The sequence below is a fragment of the Schistocerca serialis genome, chromosome 1, assembly GCF_023864345.2.
Source record: "Schistocerca serialis cubense isolate TAMUIC-IGC-003099 chromosome 1, iqSchSeri2.2, whole genome shotgun sequence".
NCBI lineage: Eukaryota > Metazoa > Arthropoda > Insecta > Orthoptera > Acrididae > Schistocerca > Schistocerca serialis.
This window is the reverse complement of record NC_064638.1, coordinates 377,308,210-377,330,123: the sequence shown is the minus strand read 5'-3', so window position 1 is coordinate 377,330,123 and position 21,914 is coordinate 377,308,210. Positions and strand designations below refer to the sequence as shown.

The window sequence follows — 21,914 nt, the reverse complement described above, 5'->3', positions numbered from 1 at the left end:
CCCTGAACCTATGCGACATCGCACCATGCTTCCAGCTGTTGACCTGCTGCATGAGAGACTTCATACGATTGAGCAATGGACAGGACTTCCTCGAGGTAAGGGTTTTCTAACTGCAGGGCCCTTTGCCGGACCTCCCTATCAGGGGCCGAACGAACAATGACGTCGCGTACCATAACGTGGGCGTATGACTCTCGCGACTGCTCCGTGACAAAATGACACTTGCGACTAAGACCGTGCAGGGTAGTGGCCCATGCCCGGTAAGACTGATGGGGCTGTTTCTTGCATTGATAGAACTCGACCCTAGCCGCCACAACATGCGTGCGGCGGCGATAATATGAAGACAGCAATGAACACAATGCGTCAAAAGACAAGGACGAGGGTTCCTGCAACGGCGCTAGCTGCCGCAAAACTTGATACAGCGAGGGAGATATCCAAGACAAGAAGACAGCACGACATACCTCCGCATCGGCAAAATGAAACGCCTGGAAATGCTGCCGAAGGCGATGTTCATATGCGTCCTAATCCTCCGCCGTCTCGTCATACGGGGGAAAGGGAGGAGGGGACGGCGCTGGAGCAGACGGCATGGAGAGCAACGCCGGAAGCACTTGTTTCATGGTGGCCATGAGTTCCGTCTGCTGCGCAACCAAAACTCGCACCAAATCCTCCATGGCGTGGAGAAGCTGCGAAACTGGAACAACAACGCAACACGCGAAAGAACGACCCTACTCGTCGCCAATTGTGTAGTAACACTGTTCACGTTTACGTCGCATTTCACTTAGTGTAGACCGGGACTGTGTCCTAGGCATGCCCGATGTTAACTGACTGGGCACGGCCCGTGCTGCCGGAGTTGTTGTTGTTGTTGTTGTCATGCCAGCAGAGGTCGCGTCCGAATTCTCGCGTGCCCTCTGGTGGACGGGACTCTACTTGCGGCAACTACCGTCCGTGATGCGCCGTGCCAATGTGCGCCTCCCGCGATCTTTCTGGAGGCTACTACAGTGGTGGTGGTGGTGGTGGTGTTCGTGGTGGTGGATGTGGGGCACTCAACAGCATGGTCATCAGTGCTCTTATAAAGTGTCAGCATGGCATTCTCATGGTGGGGAGACAAAGGCTGTCCACACAAATAGAGTTGTTTAAAGTTAATTAAAGTCCACCTATCAATTATAAAATATAACCACCATGACACAACTACAAGAGTGAAAATCGACTAATAAGAATGCTAAACTTTCTGGGCATGCTATAGATTCAGATCACGCTGACCTCCCCTCTCCTGCACTTTAGGGATGAGATCCGACAGTTCAAAAAATTTCAGAATCCATGTTACACAGTTAAAAAAATTTCAGAATCCATGTTACACTGTTGTTCGTGTTGCAAGGATGGTGGGCAGGTCTCCAGTCAAACCGAAGATTGCCCTTACATCTGTATATCAAACACAAATAGTCAAACCTGCTGAAATGAAAATGGCACACCAGAAACTTGCTCCTCTGCCAGAAGAGGAGACAGTGTGTCAGTGGGCAATGTCCTATGTGCTGTCTTGTGATGGTAGGTGCACAGAGACTGCCTGCCACAGACTGTTTTACCTCAACAGCCATTTGTCCCATCAGTACACCTTGGAGTTGCAGGACCTCCCCCCCCCCCCCCCTCCTCCTCCCAGACCATGTGGTAAAGCCAAGTTTTTCCTCTTCTGTGGAATACACAAAGCTCCTCCATCATGCCTAGTGATGTTCTCTGAAGTATATTCAAAGTTTATGGCAGAAGAAGTCTGGCTGCACTGGTCTGTCCCCAGCTCAGGAAATGTGGGGCCATTGTGCTTATACCCAACCACTGCTGCCAGAGTGCTCTGAGGAAAAAAAAACAGTCCATCCTTCCCTAACTTGTGAAACACTCTTTGCAATGCCTCTCTGCTGAGACTTGTCCGGTATGGGTGGTCCTGGCAGCAGCTATACTACTTCTGACATAGGCTCCAGTGTCACTGAGGAACACAAACCCTTCCATCCAACACTGAAGGGGCCTATGGTAATGTGGTGTCCTCAGGAGGGGGTTTTCAAACCAACTGAAGACTAGTTACTAAAGACAAAGAAAGCACTAACTCATTTTGATATATATAATCACACATATATTTCACTCACATGATTTCAATTACCTATGAGAAAAGTGGTGAATTTTAATGCTTTCATAGAACAACTGTTCTGTCATGCAACTGGCTGAACAATCCACTGTCTTAGGCACTTAACACTATAGAGAATGCTTTTCCAGTGCTGCACCATGTGGCATAGGCACCCAGGAGAGCCTCATAGCTCACCTACTGGGCAGACACAGTTGGTAAAGACATATGAGGCTAATCCCAAAAGTAAGGTCTCCTATTTTTTTTTATAAGTACATAGACCTGTTTACTTCTACAACATAATCACCATTTCTGTTGACGCATTTTTGTAGACACTGTAGCAGTTTTTGTATACTCATGTCATACCAGCTCACCACCATGCTGTTCAGAAAGTTATGAACCTCTTCTTTCACCTCATCATCGGAGCTGAATTGCTTTCCAGGCAAATGTTCTTTTAACGTAGGGAACAGGTGATAGTCACTGGGTACCATTCAAGATTATAGGGTGGGTTGGTGATTATGTTCCATTGAAACTGTTGCAGGAGAGCAACAGTTTGCCGAGCGATATATGGGCAAGCGTTGTCATGGAGGATGTGTACGCCCTAGCTCAACATTCCTCTTCTCCAGTCCTGAATTTCCCATTTGAGTTTTTTAAGAGTCTCACAGTGCCTGTCAGTGTTAATTGTGGTCGCAGTGATTTAGCTCCGACGACGAGGTGAAAGAAGAGGTTCATAATTTTCTGAACAGCATGGCGGCGAGCTGGTATGACATGAGTATACAAAAACTGCCATAGTGTCTACAAAAATGCGTCGACAGAAATGGTGATTATGTCAAAAAATAGCTAAATGTTCAAGCTGTAAACTGATGTAAACCATTGTAGACATAAACAGGTCTATGTACTTATAAAAAATAGGAGACCTTACTTTTGGGCTCACCCTCGTATATTCTGCATACTGTATTTACTCGAATCTAAGCCGCACTTTTTTTCCGGTTTTTGTAATCCAAAAAACTGCCTGCAGCTTAGAATCGAGTGCAAAGTAAGCAGAATTTCTGAAAAATGTTGGTAGGTGCCGCTGCAACTAACTTCTGCCATCGGATATAAGTAGCACTACACAGGCACGCTTTGCAGGCACAAAGATAAATACTGGCGCCAAAACCTCTGTGTCAGTAAATAAATTAAAAAAAAAAAAAAAAAAAGGTGGAAGATGAGATTTTTTCTCCGCCCCGAGTTTCGACCATTGCATTTTCATACATTATCCAACGAAGTAAATACAAATTCCACATTCTTCATCTTCGAATGTAGCAGCATTTTAGTGTACTACGAAAATGCGACTGGCAAGACTGTTTGGGATGTTTGTCAATATGGTCAACTCTACGTTCTGAATTTTTTCCTACCTGTGAGAAGAGATGGTTGCTAATAGGAGCTTTTATGAATTGTGAATCACATGCAGTATTCTCTTCACCATACAAATAATACGAATATAAACATTTTGCCATGTATTCTTTCGTGTTTGCTGCTATCTCATTTAAATCCTGTCTGCCTAATAACTATGAAACTAGAGTGAGACAACAGCAAACACAGAAGAATATACATATCATGTCATGTTTATATTCGTATTATTCTTATGCCTAATAGTGATACAGTCAGAAATGAAGCATGGTAATTGACTAGATTTTTAAATCTAAGATGACTCTAATTTCTGTGCAGAATGTAATGTACTAAAGAGGCGTCTGCAAAGATTTTCAAGCGGAGAAACATTTTCGCTAAACTCTCATTCAGAACATCTTCTACCATATGCAGTCTATTATTTGGTACTTGTTGATCATTAGCAAAGAAAGCAGCATTGTAAGTAACAACAAATAGCAGTCTCTTGCCATCGTTTCGCTAATGAGACAATATCTCTCTTTTTCATTGTAAGCGGCAGTAGCGCGCACAAAAGCAAGCCATGCCGCAAGCAGCAACAGGTTGTAGACACTCATTATCAGAATGCGACAAAGAATGCATGACACAGTACAATAATGCATTTTCAGAAAAGAGTGACATAAACATCTATAACAAAGACAATGGCACTTATCAGATCAAAGAAAAATAAGCAAACAATTCAAAACAGACGAAGCACGTGAAAAAGGAAGGGTACCCATATAAATATGGACGGAGCGCCTAATGCATAGCAATGGCTACCTGGTAAAGCTTAACTGCTAAGCTTACGACTCGAACCAAACTACTGTAGCTGTATCATCATTCATTCGACCTAAATTGTGTCTCATATTACAATGGACCAACTTTGTTTCGATTTGGAGGTACGGCCTAAAACTGTACTCTCCCCTTGCCATTTAGAGTCTCAAATTTCAGGTGTGGCTTGGATTCGGGAATTTTTTTTTTCCCCCCCTTGATTTCAAGTCTCATTTTTCAGGTGTGGCTTACATTCGAGTAAATACGGTAAGCGCACCTGGCACTTGTGAATGCTTGGCCAGGGTAGGACAATCACTTAAGCTATGGTCTGGCTGCCTGATGGCCTGCATGTTAGCTGTTCACCCACCCTGTGGGCACTCAGGTGCATGCAGGTAGGCATTCAAGGTGGAACAGTCTACTGTAAAGGTTACTTTCCTACTAATATATCTCTGAAGCTGCCAACAAAAGAAACTCATGATCACTGATGGTGTACTGGAGGTACTCATGTGTTTTGAGGATGTAAATTTAATTTTGCTTCACTGGCTCCACAAGTATAACAGAAGAAGTAACTGATTAACAGGTGTGTCACTGGTAAGAGAAACTTCAGCAGAATGTGGAGAACTTGAAGGGTTTCTTGGTCAGAAAATCTTTATTTGGAAGACAGTGTTTACAGGGGCAAAAGATTAAATATGTACCAAGAATCAGTATGAAGAGGTAGAAGAAGACAAGCCTTCCTGGTTTTTCCTCATTACTAAATGAACACTAAATCTGGAAAATTTCTTTGTCCACTTATAATTTAAGAATTTATGCAGTTATACTAACCAAGATTGTAAAGAGCTTCCACACATGATGCATCATTTTCAAGAGCACATATGTAGAGCTCCTTTGCAGTATCTGCATCTCCTTTGGACAAGCTGCAATTGCCAAGATTTACAAAAGCAGCAGAATTATAGCTGTCAGCTTCACGAGCTTTTTCGGCACATTTCTCAGCCAGTTCAACATCACCTTGCTGTAAAAGAGGTAGGTGTTACATAGAAGCAATATTCATACTGAACTGCAACAATGTGGAAAGGAGATATTTTAAAACTTAATAATACTTATTACTCAACCTGAAATAAGTCAAATTCATATTCCAACCAAAGATTGTGTGTGTGTGTGTGTGTGTGTGTGTGTGTGTGTTCAGGAAGAACGTCAATTTGTGAGGTGCTTCTACGTGTGAAAATAAACCAAAAGAGTTGTATGAAGAGTTCTGTGTTCAATTTTTGATCTTTTCAGGTCTGGAACAGGTTGACGACTATGCACATCCATCAATGAGTATGGCTCTGAGCACTACGGGACTTAACAGCTATGGTCATCAGTCCCCTAGAACTTAGAACTACTTAAACTTAACTAACCTAAGGACAGCACACAACACCCAGTCATCATGAGGCAGAGAAAATCCCTGACCCTGCCAGAAATCGAACCCGGGAACCCGGGCGTGGGAAGCGAGAACGCTACCACACGACCATGAGCTGCGGACACAATGAGTATGAAGACAAGTGTGTATATCACTGCCATGTAGGCAATGTGGTGAACAGAATAATAGTGGGACAGATAAATCCATTCTACAAGAGGTGTGGGGGTTCTCCAACAGATGGCAGCACTGTGATGTCACACCAAAGCAACAGCTGCAAGAGTACCCAGTGTTCAATAATGGGTTGGATCAATAATCAGTTGTGAAGCTGTGTGTGTGTCGTGCCTGAGTGTTATTAAATTGAGCAAGTCCACTGTATCTGTGAATACCAACATGCTGCATACACTTACCATGCAGAATACGCAGACATGCTGTTTATGTACAGGTACTGTAATGGCAGTGTCCTTGCAGCTGTGACAGAATACTCGAGATCTTTCCCTGATTGACAAACCCCTGCACCAGGGTATTCACCAGGGTTTTTACAGTGTACACATAACATCAGAATGTGAAACCATCCAGTCAGCTAAGAGAACAGAAGACATTACACTGCAATCATACAATGGAGTTCCATCACCAGTAAACAACACATTAGCTGTCATCTCAATATTCCATACTCCATACAATGATTCCATGGAAGATTGGAACGCTTATGAAAAATGCCTTCAGCAACCTTTTCAAGCTTTTAGAGTTGCCAACCCCAATATATGTAAGGATATATTTTTGTCATGGATTTCTCATCTTTTGTGCGAGCTAGCTCCTCTTCATGAACCTGATAGTCTCTCTTTTGATAAAATATGTCAATTTCTCTCTAATTATCATTGCAAACTTACTCGTCATGTTATTGCTGCTCACATTGAGTTTTACCATTGTCAAAAGTGGTCACAACAGTCATACAGAGTTTGGGCAGCAGAACTTCATGGGCTCAGCTGTCATTGGCAGTTTGTTACTGAGGCCCATGGGAACTCATATGCTGATTCAGTGGTTTGTGATGCTATATGCTGCTTAGGGAAGTTCATGAACATTCTTTACAATGTGAAAGTCCCTCTCTCACAGATGTTCTGAACATTTCTGCATCTTTTGCAGTATCTAGGCAGCAGGAAATCAGACAGAAACATGGTGCGAAGTAGCCACCATTGCTTCCTCTCCTCCTCTGCTGCTGTCAGTTAGTTCATGTGGTAAAGGAGACATTGCAGCCACACAACTACTGCCTCTGTGCTAAGCAGCATCAGCAGCAGTCAGCATCACAACAGCAGCTGCATGCTCTTCTGTCTTACCCACGCAGTTTTGCTCAACATGAGCACGCTATGTTCCCAAAGTGTTGGGTGATATGCAACCGTTGTAAGAAAAGAGACATATTGCATCTACATGGAAGATTCGACCTCTTTCACCAAACCTGAAAATGGATGTGAGTAGTGTTTCCCAAGTGGTGGTAGCCCCAACAAACTCTACACTGACGTACATGTGATGGGCAAGATGTTAAAAATGCAAGTGGAAACAGGTGCAGCAGTGACTGCATTAAATTCTAAAATCTGTGTGGAGCTTGGATCATCAGCATTGTACCTTGTATCTCATTAGTTGGTGAATTACAACAAACAAAAAATATTCCCCACAGTGCAAAACAGTTGTTTGGCCTTTGATCTTTCTGGTAGTGAATGATGCCAACACTGAAAGCTTATTTGAGACCTTCAAAATTTTTGGGTTCTCTATTTCTGATGAAATGCATTTGGTATCAGATCAAGTTCCATACCAACAATTGGACAGGCGCAGTTCAGAGTATTCCTCCCTGTTTGGAAGGTTTAGGGTGAACTACAGATATCAAAGCCCATATCACAATGAAACTGACACCACTCCTCCATTTTTTTTATTATTTTTTTTTTATTTTTCTTTTTTTTTTTTAGTGTCCACCCAGACCCAATAGTTTTCTGAGAAGATGTCAAACTGGAACTTGATCAATTTACATCTTTGGGTGTTGTCACACTCGTCTCCTCTAGTGAATGGTCTACTCTGCTGGTAATTGTTGAAAAAACCTAACGGTAACCTTCATCTCTGTGGTGATTTTATAGTGTCTACAAATTCACAGTCTATTATTGATACCTATCCCTTACCCTGTGCAGATGAACTCTTGGCACAGCTTTTGGGGGCCATTATTTTTCCAAAATAGACTTAGGAGAAGCCTACTTACAGCTGCCTCTGGATGATGACTCTGAACTTGTCCTAGTAGGGAATACCCTCTTCAGGTTATATCAATACCTGCACCTGCCATTCAGTGTGGCTACTGCCCCTGCTACTTTCCAATGATTTTTGGAGCAACTCACGGCCTCTGCAGATGATATTGTGGTCTCAGGTTCCTCAACAGATGAAAATCTGTGGAACTTTGGTACCCTGTTCACAGTGCTAAAGGCCACCAATTTGAAATGCAACTTGGACGAATTACAATTTTTTCAGCCACCTATTGTCTATCTTGTTTTTGAAGTCTTGCTTGCTGGTGGCAAGCCCTTACACCAGCATGTCAATGCCATTAAAGATTTGCAGTGTTCTACCAATGTCAAAGAGTTGCAAGGCTTTCTCAGAAAGATTGTGTGCAACCATAAATTTCTTCCGTGTACAGTCACACTGGCCCAGTCCAGCCATCTTAGATAAAGATGTTCCTACTTACTGTCATCTGCCTGCGAACATGCTTTTACTCTGTCAAGGTCAAAATTACACTCAGCACCTTGCTTGGGTACTTTCCATCCAGACCAACATCTTGTTTCGGCCACAGACGCCATCAGTATGGCCTTGGGGCCATTCTCACACAAAAATATATGGACATTTCCGAACATCCTATCTCGCATCCTTCCAAAAACTCTGAATCAAACACAACAGTGCTCGTTGCAAATAGAAATAGAAGACCTTCCTGCTGTGTACACACTCCAAAAATTTCACTCTTATATAGTTCTAAGTTTCATTTTATTACTGATCATAAACTTCAGGTTTCTCTTTTCAGTCCTTCAGCATCTTTACCAGACAAAATTGCCTGGGCTCTGTTTTTGTCATGCTATAACTATGAGATTCATTTCCAACCCACAGCACAAGCTAATGCGGATTCTCATCATCTGTTGCTGATGGGCCCTGATCCAGCATTTGATCAGTATTGTGCTTTCATTTAGACATTGAAACTCTAAACACAATGGCTGGTTTCCTTATTATCAGTTTCTGGATGTCAGTGGCTGTCGTGACCAATCTGTCTTACGTCAGGTTGTTGAATTTACCCACCACAGCTGGCCAGATAAACACTGGGCCGAGCATCAGATGCTTTGCATAATTATTATGCTCTCTCTGCCACTGACTCTCAGTTATTGGTGGTGTGTTAATGTTGACTACTGAAGTGCCAGCATCCAGGGTTGTGATCCTGTCCATGTCTTCTCCACCTGGACCACTCCAGTGTTTCTCACCCAAAATTGCTGGCCTTCTGCCGTGTGTTTTGGTCCGGTATTGAAATTGATCACATGCATTGACAGCCTGTCCACAGTGTGTCACCCATCATGTGGCACCACGAGCCTCTCTTTCCCTGTGGTCCACCCAACAGCGCCCCTGGGAATGTATTCATGCCGATTCTGCAGGTATATTCCTACACTCCTTTTGGCTTGTAGTAGTTGATGCTTTCTCAAAATTTCCTTATCTAATTCGTTGCTCATCCACATCCACAGCAGCTACACTCACAGATTTTTCAAAGATTTTTTTCCATAGAAGTACTGCTGTATACACTTGTGATAGACAATGACCCGCAGTTTCTGTCTTAAGAGTTTGAAGATTTTTGTACAAAGAATGGCATCCAGCACATTACAGCTCTTCCCTTTCATCCCCAATCCATGAAGAAGTGGAGCAGATGATAGATAGATTCAAAACCCAGATGAAAAATACATCATTCAATCTTCTCCTGAGGAATCCCTCAATAGGTTCTAGAGTTCATACAAGTTCACTCCAGTTAGCAACCATAGCTGCTTCATTGTTGCCAGTCCAATAAGCTGCTTCATCTGCTCTGGCCAATGCCCACCTCACAGCGATTCCATCCAGGATCCATCTTCTGGTCTTGTGGGTTTGGCCAGTACACTAAGTGGATACCGGCAGCAGTCCATTACTGCTGAGGTCACCGCATATTCATAATGAACTTCTCTGCTGGTTTGGTGTCATGACATTACAGCCCACTCTGTCCATGCATGACCAACCATGCGTGACCGGCCATGTATCAGAGAGCTCTCCACTGCCATAGCCACCTTTGGACTCTGCACCAGCCCATGTGGTGTAGTCCACATCTCCTGTGGCACAAGTGCCATCTTCACTTTAGGTGCCCCTGCCAATGGGCAGAGTACTCAACGATGGACCACCTCCATCTCTACAGCCTCTGTCGCCATTGTCTTTGCCGCCTTCTCTGCTGCCTCCATTGCCAAGAGCCTTCCTGGACATGGATTTGGATACAGCTCCACATCACCAGTGCTCCCTTAAGGCCTCTTGTGGGGAAGTGGAAGCCATGTCTGCACACAGCAGTTCAGACCATGTTCTCCTGTAACAATATGACACCAGCTCCAGCAGTTATCACCTACCAATGAAGATAAGGACATCTGCATTGTGAACACTTTTGGCCAAAGTGGAATGAGTGTTGTAACCTTATAGTGTGAGTGTGCCAAATCAAATAGTGTGTAATACAACCGCCTCCACAGCTGCCTACAGAGATCCCCTCACAAACTGGACAGACTCTACAGCAAGCACTGTGTCATGTGGACATCAGCCAAATATAAGCTGGGTGCACCGAGCCCTTGGCCAAACTTATGTTTATGTCTTTATTGTTTGCTTGCCTATGTGACTGTATATTGATTTGTTCTATAGTTATGAGACTTTGTACTGCTCTGTACTTCATTCAGTGTTATTGGGGATCTCTTCATGTAGAAGCAGAATAAAACTTGGTTGGTGTTACTTCTGATATTGTGTCAGTGCAACAATACAATAAGCCCCTGTTGTGAAGGCTCCTCCAAAGGATTCACAGACAAGCTGGGCTAAAGCTAAACTGAGCTTTGTTATTGACTGATTAATAGAGGGGGTTTTTGGAGCTAAACTGCAAGGTCATTAGCAGCCTGAGCTTAGTGAGTGATGGGAGCTCTAATATAATATCAGGAAGTTGGGTACGAAATTTACCATTACTGCGAACAAATCCATGGTTCTGAGAACATAAACAAGAGAAGGGCCAGGGTGTGGGCCAAGATGGTGTCTTCAAAGTTTTGTAGAGGAAGATATATGTCAATCCTAGAAGAGTGCTATTAACAAATCTGGGGCAGCCAACTGTGTAGTCTTATAGTAGGGAATGGAAAATGGGTGATTTTCAAGAAGGGATGAGGGGTGGTGAGGCTAGGATTGATGAAGGAGAGAGAAAATTGGACAAGCGATGGAAAGTGCCAGTGTGTTCAGTGGTGTCAAGAGGACAGAGATAATACACAGTCATTCCATCCGTATTAGATGAATGTGGTTGAGTGGCAAATACTGAGGCATTCTAACATTGGGAAGGATGTAGAAGAAGACCTGAATAGCAGAGCTTTTGCTAACAGACAAAAGAGAGCATGATGTGATTTGTATACATTTACAGTGCTGGGATAACATTTGTAATAGTGGAAAGAAGTTGATTAAAGTTGCTACTTTGGTACAGGGTTCAGTTAACTGAAAGATAATAATGCCATTTCGAGCATTCTATTAATTACCATCAGTGTTTTATATTTTTATTGTAGCTGTTGTCCAACTGATACTCTTCCTGCATTTAATGAATCCAAAGAATGAACTGCAGATCTTTGTGAGACTGAAGTGGTCATAGATGTTAAGAAAGTCTGGTCAGTTAATACCTCTTGTCTCATGGGGTTCTGAATGTAAAGTGAGGCTGACAACTTTAAGATACAAACTATGAGGTACAGTGTGCCACACAGTAGTAGGATTGTTTGTACATTTAGTGAGACTTGAAATTAGTGTATCAAGTGAAGGCAGTATTTGAGAAAGAATATGATGCAGCAAAGAACAGGTACTTTATAAGGGTAAGACGCTATGTAACATAGCTTCAAATTCCTACACACGGGAGTTCTTTAGGATAATGTGTGCCACAGCTGTGTTTACTGTTTTATCAACTATACTTCACATTTCTATTTTGTCAATGCTCATTTATAGTAGTCTCTTAATTTCTGTGTTCTATGACATCTCCAATGTGCCTCTGTATGGTCACTTTAGCACTACAACTCATCCTTTCTTACTGAGACCAAATAAATGTCTTCTCTAGCATGTACATCTGCCAGGCAGCTCATAAAATACAACAGAAATCTCAATGACACAGAACTACCCATAAACTGGTATACTTGTGTGTTGAATACAGCTTTTCATATCAGGAAAAGCCAGCAAATAGTGAAACCAAAATTTTCCTCACTCTTCTAACCTTCCCAAACTTAATTTACTCTCTTCTCTTGTCCAATATAAAACATTTGTTACACTAATACTTTTCCTATATCATTATTCCACCTTTCACTTCTCAGTTCAGTAGAGGCCTCTCAATGGAGTCTGCTTCATAGTGTGGCAGCTCTCTCTCATAAGCATTGTCTAACTGACTTTACTAAGCAACCTGTTTTGACTCAGGAGAAATTCCAGATCCAACAAAAAGATTCCCATTGTCTACATGTGTGGGTGATCAACAAAAGAGAAGAGAGAAATAGGAGAGAGTGGGAGGTACTCTAATGCCAAAAATGACTAGTAGTGCAACGCACAATCGAAACTTCATAGAGGATAAATATGTTAATTAAAAATTGGTTTTTTAGAAATAAAGAAGAGTAAGTGAGAAAACAAGAGCAAAAAGAAAAAGTCAATGCAACAAGAAAATTTATGACTCATAAGCCCATAATATCAAAACACACAAGAACTAAAAGTGACACAATTCCCTATTAAACAACTGTGACAGATTCAGTACATGTGTAAAGAGCTGAATTAGTGGTTCTATTGCTATTGTTGATGTTCATCTTATACCCTCCTTTCAGGACACTTGCTAGAAGAAAGATTAAGGAAAGGCAAACCTACATTTCTAGCATTTGTAGACTTAGAGAAAGCTTTTGACAATGTTGACTGGAATACTCTCTTTCAAATTCTGAAGGTGGCAGGCATAAAATACAGGGAGTGAAAGGCTATTTACAGAATGAGATTTTCACTCTGCAGCGGAGTGTGCGCTGATATGAAACTTCCTGGCAGATTAAAACTGTGTGCCTGACCGAGACTCGAACTCGGGACCTTTGCCTTTCGCGGGCAAGTGCTCTACCAACTGAGCTACCCGAATCCGAGTCTCGGTCGGGCACACAGTTTTAATCTGCCAGGAAGTTTCAGGCTATTTACAATTTGTACAGAAACCAGATGGCAGTTATAAGAGTCGAGGGACATGAAAGGGAAGCAGTGGTTGGAAGGGAGTGAGACAGGGTTGTAGCCTATCCCCGATATTATTCAATGTGTATATTGAGCAAGCAGTAAAGGAAACAAAAGAAAAGTTCGGAATAGGTATTAAAGCCCATGGAGAAGAAATAAAAACTTTGAGGTTCACCGATGACATTGTAATTCTGTCAGAGACAGCAAAGGACTTGGAAGAGCAGTTGAACGGAATGGACAGTGTCTTGAAAGGAGGATATAAGATGAACATCAACAAAAGCAAAACGAGGATAATGGAATGTAGTCGAATTAAGTCGGGTGATGCTGAGGGAATTAGATTAGGAAATGAGACACTTAAAGTAGTAAAGGAGTTTTGCTATTTGGGGAGCAAAATAACTGATGATGGTCGAAGTAGAGAGGATATAAAATGTAGGCTGGCAATGGCAAGGAAAGCGTTTCTGAAGAAGAGAAATTTGTTAACATCGAGTATTGATTTAAGTGTCAGGAAGTCGTTTCTGAAAGTATTTGTATGGAGTGTAGCCATGTATGGAAGTGAAACATGAACGATAAATAGTTTAGACAAGAGGAGAATAGAAGCTTTCGAAATGTGGTGCTACAGAAGAATGCTGAAGATTAGATGGGTAGATCACATAACTAATGAGGAGGTATTGAATAGAATTGGGGAGAAGAGGAGTTTGTGGCACAACTTGACTAGAAGAAGGGATCGGTTGGTAGGACATGTTCTGAGGCATCAGGGAATCACCAGTTTAGTTTTGGAGGGCAGCATGGAGGGTAAAAATCGTAGAGGGAGACCAAGAGATGAATACACTAAGCAGATTCAGAAGGATGTAGGTTGCAGTAGGTACTGGGAGATGAAGAGGCTTGCACAGGATAGAGTAGCATGGAGAGCTGCATCAAACCAGTCTCAGGACTGAAGACCACAACAAACAACATTGCTAGGAATAAAAAATAAAGACAGCAGCATGGAAAAGGTATGGAGAAATGGAACAGGCAAAAGTGAGAGATCGATGTTATTCAAAAGCACAACTGCTATGTTGAACACTTTCTGGCCATTTAATGCACATAATTTTTGACAAATGGAAAACAGGTGCTATGCTTCTGTCTATTTAAATTTTTGTACCATTATAATATACAGGGTGGCAATTGTTGAACTATGTGAAATAAAATCATCAACTTCTGAACTGTTGGCATTGGAATGTTCAAACTGCATGGTTGGCTGCAGGGAATGATGGAATTATTATGTGCATGTATGGTGTGTTTTAGCAACGAAGCCCAATTTCATATGGATGGGTTCATCAAAAAGCAAAATTAGCGCATGTGCTGGACCACACGCATGTGTGCGATTGAGAAGTCTCCTCAACCTCAATGGCTGACTGTGTGGTGTGCAATGTCCAGTCAGGGAATAATTGGTGCAACATTCCTTGATGGCACAGTGACTACCAAATGGCACATGAAGATTTTGGAAGATTATTTCATCCCTATTATACGAAGCGACCCTGATTTCGACAAGATGTGGTTCATGCAAGACAGAGCTCAACCTCACTGAAGTAGGAGAGTGTCTGAGGACCAAATTCTGGCTCCGGGGTACCCAAAGGCCACTGGCATGGGCCTCGATTGGCCGCCACATTCTCTGGATCTGAACACATGTGACTTCTTTTTGTGGGGCAATATTAAAGACAAGTGTACAGCGATAACAATAAAACCATTACTGAGCTGAGAACAGCCATTCAGGAGATCATTGATAGCACCAATGTTCCCACACTTTAGTGGGTCATGTAGAATTTTGCTATCTGTCTGTGCCACATCCTCGTCAATGATGACAGGCATGTTTAACACGTCATAACCTAAATCCAAATACCTGTAATGATGTTTACATGTTGAATAAAGTATGTGCAAACTGTAGTTTGTAACTAATTTACATTTTTTTTTCATATAGTTCAATAACTGTCACCCTGTATTAGCAAACATCTGCTTCACAGAAAGTAGCATAGATATACACCTTCTATAATTAGGAGAATACTTTCTTTCTACTGTTGGAAATCTCCAGCCCCTTCATCTTACTTTCTTTTAATTATTTCTATTATGATGACAATCAGTGCAGCTTGTCTCTCTGTCAGAAGTGAAAAGATCAAATGAATTCCACCTGACCACCTCACATACAACATAGTAGACCTTAACTGTCTGTTTATGTTGGTTTATGATATAGTGTTTTACCCTTAACAAATTAAATAGTTGTGGATTTTCTAATCACGAAATTTCTTAAAGAAATCAAATTATGGATTTGTGGAACATTTTAGTGTGCTTTCTTTGCAGAGTATTTTTGCCTTATCTTGCTGATTTAGATGTTCTGTGAGTTTCTTAAATTACTTCAGGTGACAGCCATATATGTGTTCGAAAACTAGCAGCTGTTGGTATGTACGTGTGTGAATGTTTCTCTTGCAAGTAAGAATTACTGATGGTTAGTACATACTGATTTTCACTATTAAACTGTTCAGGCATCACTGGCTTTTGTATGCGTAACACATACCAATACATTTGAGAAATCATACATAATAAGATTTTACTGAGACAAATATGGATAAAAAACTTACAAGATAATAAATAAAAGCCAGATTTGTTGAAGCTGTACTTGCAACTTTGGTGTCTTTTTTTTCAAATCCTTTTAAGGTTTCAATGGCTTGGGAAATTTCCTTCTGCTTCAGAAACATTACAGCCTTGTTAATTTCAAGATCATATGAGAGAGCTCCATAATTTGAGGCTTTGATTGTGTCAACACACCAAGAATAACCTACAAAAATGCTTTAAATGTACTCATGAATAAGTATTTTACAATCCATTTCATAAAAAATACATGCAAAATGAAATTAACAAATCAGTGTAGAATGAATTGTGTTAAAACCTTTATGCTTAATTACTTTCCCAATATTTGTAACTAACCAGCACTGAAGGTATCCTCAATAACAGGTGCTATTAGTTTTGCTGCAGTAAGGATACTCCTCTCAGCATCGTTCTTCATCTTCTGTTCTATCTTATGTAAACTGTCATTCTTAATAACTTCTAAGATTAATGTGGATCCTGGATCATCCTAAATCATAAAGAGAGAAATTAGAGGCAATGGTGGCACCATGATCAATTTTACAAATACGTATTTGTCAACAGTTTTAAACAAAAGCATTTAAATAATACATTTCTCACACCATCACTCTAGTTTGAGAAAGGATTCCTCTGAAAGCTAGCAAAGTTTTCAGAATTGTTTATGTGCCTGTCAACAACTTAATGCCCCTACAATTCAGGGAGTTGTCACCTTTCTTCCTGAAGTATTTGGAAATAATAAAATAGAGGAGGAGAAGTGGCCGGAATGCGTAATTGGGTGGTGGAGAAGGAGGGCTGTGGGGGTGGGAGGGGGCAACGGAGAAAGCCAAAGGGGTGATAAATAAATGATGTAAGACTGTCCCTGACATTCAGTTTCATTGTATGTGTCACTGTTTCATGTTTTTGTTGTAATTAGGTATAAGTACAAGACAAGCAACAGACTGAACACAACTTTATTCCACGGAAGCATTAACAACTTGAACACTGTGTCTAACGAACATTCAGTAGGAAACAATAATGTAATAAACGGAAAACCTCTGAAAAATACACACACACACACACACACACACACACACACACACACACACACACACACACACACACACACACACACACAGCTTCTTGAAAGTATGCACACGCATCACTGCATTTCTTCCCTCTCAGGGAGATAATAGATCCTTGAGACCTCCATGCTGTCTTCCTCATCTGCTGGGCCCTGGATAAGGTGATGTCCTGCAATGGCAGCATACAGTCTGTGGCACTACAGGTTCAGACACATTCTGTGCCTGTGCCCACCTTCTTATGTCAAACCATACAGCAACACTTACAATGCCGAGACTGTTTCAGTGTCGACCTCGGGCACCAGCTCTGGCGACAGTGCTTGCGGTGCTGATACTGGTTCAGTGGTTGCTCAGGAACAAGTGCGGAATCCCTGATGATGGTGTCTGAAGAAATACAGGAAATGCTGGTTCAGCCACCGAGGACAAATGTCCTCACCCACACGGGATTGGAGAACTACCAGCAGCAGCATATGACATCCCATGTGGATGGGCTCGAGGGCAGTGGTGCGACATCACGGCGCACCCGACTGGTAACGCAAAGGCGAAGCTGATCATGGTGCCTCAAGCAGAGACAGTCCTCCTTGTGTATGTTACAGAGACGCCACCCTCAGCATCTGGTGATGACATTTCTAATTCATTTAAACCGATGTCTGAAGCCATGCGCCCCAACAGCCACAGCTGGCCAGAGGAGACGTGGCAATTGCACGGGTTGATGTAAAGGTAGAGGATGCACGAGGTGTAGCAGTATCTTTGGCTGCCACCTGGGGAGTAGTTCCGCAGGGCTCTTCTGCTCAATGGCATGAAGCGGAAAAAGGAGAGAAGCTGATGTGAGGCAATGTCGAATGAAGAGGTGGTAACACATTTTTCCATCTGCGTTTTCAAAGTTCACACTAGGCACTCCACCTTACCATTAGACTGCGAATGGAACAGTGAGGTGAGGATGTGATGGATACCACAGGAATCACAAAAAGCCGCAAGCTACTGAGACAGAAAGTGTGGACCATTATTCGACACTAATTTCATGGGCATGCCTATGAGTGAAAAAAGTTTAGACAAGACTGCAATGGTGGCACTTGTGGATGTGGAAACACAATGAACAACATACTGAAAATGAGAGTGTGCATCAATGACCAATAGCCATTAAGCTTTGAGAAAGGGGCCAGTGAAATCCACATGTATACAGCTCTTGGATGTGACAGCATCAGCCAAGGAGACGATGATGCCCAAGGGACAGCTTGGTGCATAACATGCTCTGAACAGGGGGCAACCAAGTGGGTAAAGTCACTGTCCAAGCCACACCAAAACGCATTTTGAAGCGCCAACACTTTTGTGCTTGATATACCCCAATGATCTGCATTAATAAATGGAAAATCTCCAAATGAAAGACTGAGAGCCACACTACCCAAGGGGTTGCATGACCCACGTCTAAAAGCAGAACACCATTCACAACAGAGAATCATTGTCAAAATATCTAATAATTAAGGAAGGGGTCAGACAAATGAGAATGTGGTGAATCCAGCCAAGCATGTTGTACAAATATTATGACCTTCTGCAAAACGGTATCCGAAGTACAGCCTTTACAACCCATGTGCTAGTTGCAGGAAAACCGCCAACCATTTGCTGTGTGGTGACATTGATGTGAAAACAAAGCAATTCCTCCTGATCAAATCCTGGGTTTGGACCAGCCAGCAGGCGAGACAAAGCATCAGCATTTGCATGTTGATTCGTAGGACGGAAAAGAATCTATTCATTGCAATGCAAAGCAGAAAGAGCCCAACATTGAATGTGATGTGCCGCTTTATCTGGAAAAGATGCAGAAGGACTGAATAAGGAAACCAATCATTTGTAATCGGTGACCAGTTGGAATTTGCTACCATAGAGAAAAATATGGAATTTCTTCAGAGCATATACAATGGCCAAAGGTTCCTTTTCTATCTGAGAGTGCATAGTTTGTGCAGGAGATAGTGTTTTTGAGGCCCAAGCAATACACCACTAGGAGTGATCTGGATATCTATTAGCCAGTACCACCCCAACCTGTATTGCGAAGTGTCCATCACAAGAACCAAGTGGAAGCCTGGTTGGTACAGCACTCAGCAGGGCACAGACTGCAACATGGTCTTAAAGGTGTAAAAAATGGTTTCACAAGCCAGTTACCAGTAAAACTGAGTCCCTTTGCTCAGCAAAGCACGTAACAGCTACAGGACTGTCACTGCCCCAGGCAAAAAATTATGGTATTAAGCAACTCTGCCTAGCTTTGGCTGACAAAAGGTGTGGAAGTGAAACATTAGCAGAAACATGTTGATGCAGTGGTTAGAGACTGTCAAAAGGAACTTCAAACCCAAGTTAAATGATAGAAGGTGAACAAAAATTGACATTTTTCTAAATTACACTTTAACCTGCTGCTGAAAAGCTTGTTTGACACAACAGAAATAGCTGATACAATGTTTATGTCCATATCTGTACCAGGTCATTGTGCTAAATTTTTGCATTGCAAACAGAATGAATGTAACCTTTTTTGTTGCAATTATGACAGGTAATTTTGGGCAGTGTGGGTGCTCATGGTTAATTAAACAATAACTGCAGGATGGGAGCATGGAATGTGTATGTTGCTGGTTACTGACCTGTTTACTTTGTTGGTGCAGCTGCTGCTGGGCGCAAGGCCAGCCACCTTGATCATGTACAGACCACCACAATCATGTCACCCCTATGAACTATCTGAAGCTTGATGTGGAAAAGAGAGTTGGATTGCTGATACCTCACACCAGGATTCAATTTGGTTGCCCACAGCTGGCAACACCTTGAACAACTGTGCAATAGCTAAAACCTCAGAGAGCAACGGATTTTTACACTGGAGGGCGTGCTCTCGCACCTCACAATCTGGAGCTACATGAATGACAGCATCTCTCACCATCTGATCAGTATATGGCTCTTTATGCACGTCAGACACAAAATGACAATGATGACTTAACCCACGGCATTCAGCTGTCCATGCTCAAAGATTGATGTGGTTGCTTCCAACAGTGGTAAAACTCAACCCAGGATGCAATAACATGGGTGCACTTACAGTAGTATTTTAAAAGAGGTTCAAACATTTGGTGAAATGTTAAAGATGACAAATTCTGCAAAGGAGTGAGCTGACATATGACTTGGAACATTCTTCGCAATATCCATGTAAGGAACAAGGAGCAGCATGCTGACTAGAACAAAACTGAAGCCAATGACTGAAGTATCTGAGTTTGGTTGTCCAGCACATGTGATTGGTGGTGCAATGCCATGTGAATGATTCTTGCTATTCGACCAACCAACGTAAAATGTCCTCCATAACCCCAGCAGCCATCGTAAGAATAAACAGAGGAACAAGCAGAGTAGAAATTTGTGCAGAAAACAGGACTACATTCATTGAAAATCACGTGCGCACACACACACACACACACACACACACACACACACACACACACACACACACGCATAAATCTGAGGCGTCCTCTACAGAAGATATAGCACTGCCACATGCATGGCCTTTTGAAAGTATGTGGACATGTCACTACAGTTTTCTGGTCTCACTATATAATTAGTAAACATTAATGGCTGAACTCCTGCCTTTAAAAGAACAATAAGCACTTTAATCATCAAAAGTTGAAACATATATGGCACAGAATTTTAAGTTTGCTAAGGAGATGAATAACACAGGTATGTACTGCAAATGACAAAGAAAAGCTAAGCAATAACAACAAAATTTACCTTCAGTGCACTGTACTTCTCTTCATCAATATTTAGAGGAACTTCAAGCATTGATTGGAAACTTCTTTTCATCTTCTCTTTGTCACCAAGGGCATAGTAACAGAGAATGATGTGGAGTCCTTAAAAATCAATATAAATAAAATAACTGCTGTTAACTGTAGATTTTGTAATATAATTATGTTGTCAATGGAAGGCGAAGGCTACCTGTTATAAAATCTGGTTTTTCTTGCATAATGAATTCAAAACTTGAGCATGCATCAGTAAATTGCCCCATTTTCACAAATAATATGCCAATGTTGTGCATGATCTTAATTCTGGAATAAAAGGAGATAGTCAAACATTAACAATGAAGTTAACTTAATGTTACATTGTACATTTGATAATTGCTAATTACATACTTTCTTCACAAACCTTAACTCTTTGTAAGTATTTGGAACTTGGTCCAGTGCCATGTGATACATCTTAACAGCTTTAGAATACTGCCCTAACTTGAAGTATATATTGCCCATATTTACTTTTAGACGGTTTGCATTGTGAAACATTCTATTTTTTGTAATAATTTGATATGTATTCAAAGCTTCAGTGTACATTTCATTTGCAGCATACTGATTTGCCAAGTTGAAAAGAACCTGAAATTTTAAATTCCAATGAAAACTTAATTCAGTCTTTCTTAAGGGAATCTCTAAAAGCTGCTGCATTGCAGATTCTACTTACACCAAATGTCAAATCAAGATTGTGGCTATCACTTAATCCTTGTTGATCAAGCATACGAATGAGATGCTGTTCTTTACTGGATGCTTCTTTGGCTTTATCTAGTGCAAGCCGTAGCTCACCACGATTGTTGGCAATGCAAGACTCTTCAATCAGTACTGCTATAGTTCTTTCAAGCTTCTTTGCTTTTTCCTCTGGCCTAAAATCATGCTTAAAATTTAGACAGAAACAAGTCTCACAACAAAAATTCAAGGGCTTAAAAAAACTAACTGGAAGAGGTAGTACTTACGTGTCTTCTTTTTTCATTTCCAACTGTGCTGAAGGGGAGCTGGCTGCTTGATTAAGTGGATCAAACAGCTGAGTCTGTCGCTGAGAAGTATATCCAGCACCCCTCACTGCTGTCATCGGTCTGTTCACCCCATCCTGTGTACTGGTCACTGGACGAAAGTTTAGGCTGGTTCCCTCACGATACTGTAATAGCATTATAGAATCTGACAAACAAACTGTTCATCGTAATACCACTTATATCACATATATGCAATCAACTTACACCTGATGATGTACCAAGACGCATAGCTGTGGGAGGCTTCGCTGTTGTCTCCATGAAACAAATATCATAAAGTTAACGTTCACAACAGGTACAGGTGCA

At 41.7% G+C, this 21,914-nt stretch overlaps 1 protein-coding gene across 2 annotated transcripts in view; it reads right to left on the bottom strand.

Annotated features, from left to right (window-relative positions):
* The window catches only part of LOC126470908 (intraflagellar transport protein 88 homolog), a 98,416-nt gene that overhangs the window by 34,337 nt on the left and 42,165 nt on the right, over nucleotides 1-21,914 (bottom strand). For both annotated transcript variants that reach the window (XM_050098941.1, XM_050098948.1), the window contains exons 3-11: nucleotides 21,816-21,863; nucleotides 21,555-21,736; nucleotides 21,269-21,464; nucleotides 20,966-21,183; nucleotides 20,759-20,868; nucleotides 20,555-20,673; nucleotides 16,098-16,245; nucleotides 15,752-15,948; nucleotides 5,096-5,282 (exon numbers count right to left, since the gene is read on the bottom strand). In XM_050098941.1, the coding sequence (XP_049954898.1) occupies nucleotides 5,096-5,282; nucleotides 15,752-15,948; nucleotides 16,098-16,245; nucleotides 20,555-20,673; nucleotides 20,759-20,868; nucleotides 20,966-21,183; nucleotides 21,269-21,464; nucleotides 21,555-21,736; nucleotides 21,816-21,863 (1,405 nt within the window). The remainder of the gene's footprint in view (nucleotides 1-5,095; nucleotides 5,283-15,751; nucleotides 15,949-16,097; nucleotides 16,246-20,554; nucleotides 20,674-20,758; nucleotides 20,869-20,965; nucleotides 21,184-21,268; nucleotides 21,465-21,554; nucleotides 21,737-21,815; nucleotides 21,864-21,914) is intronic.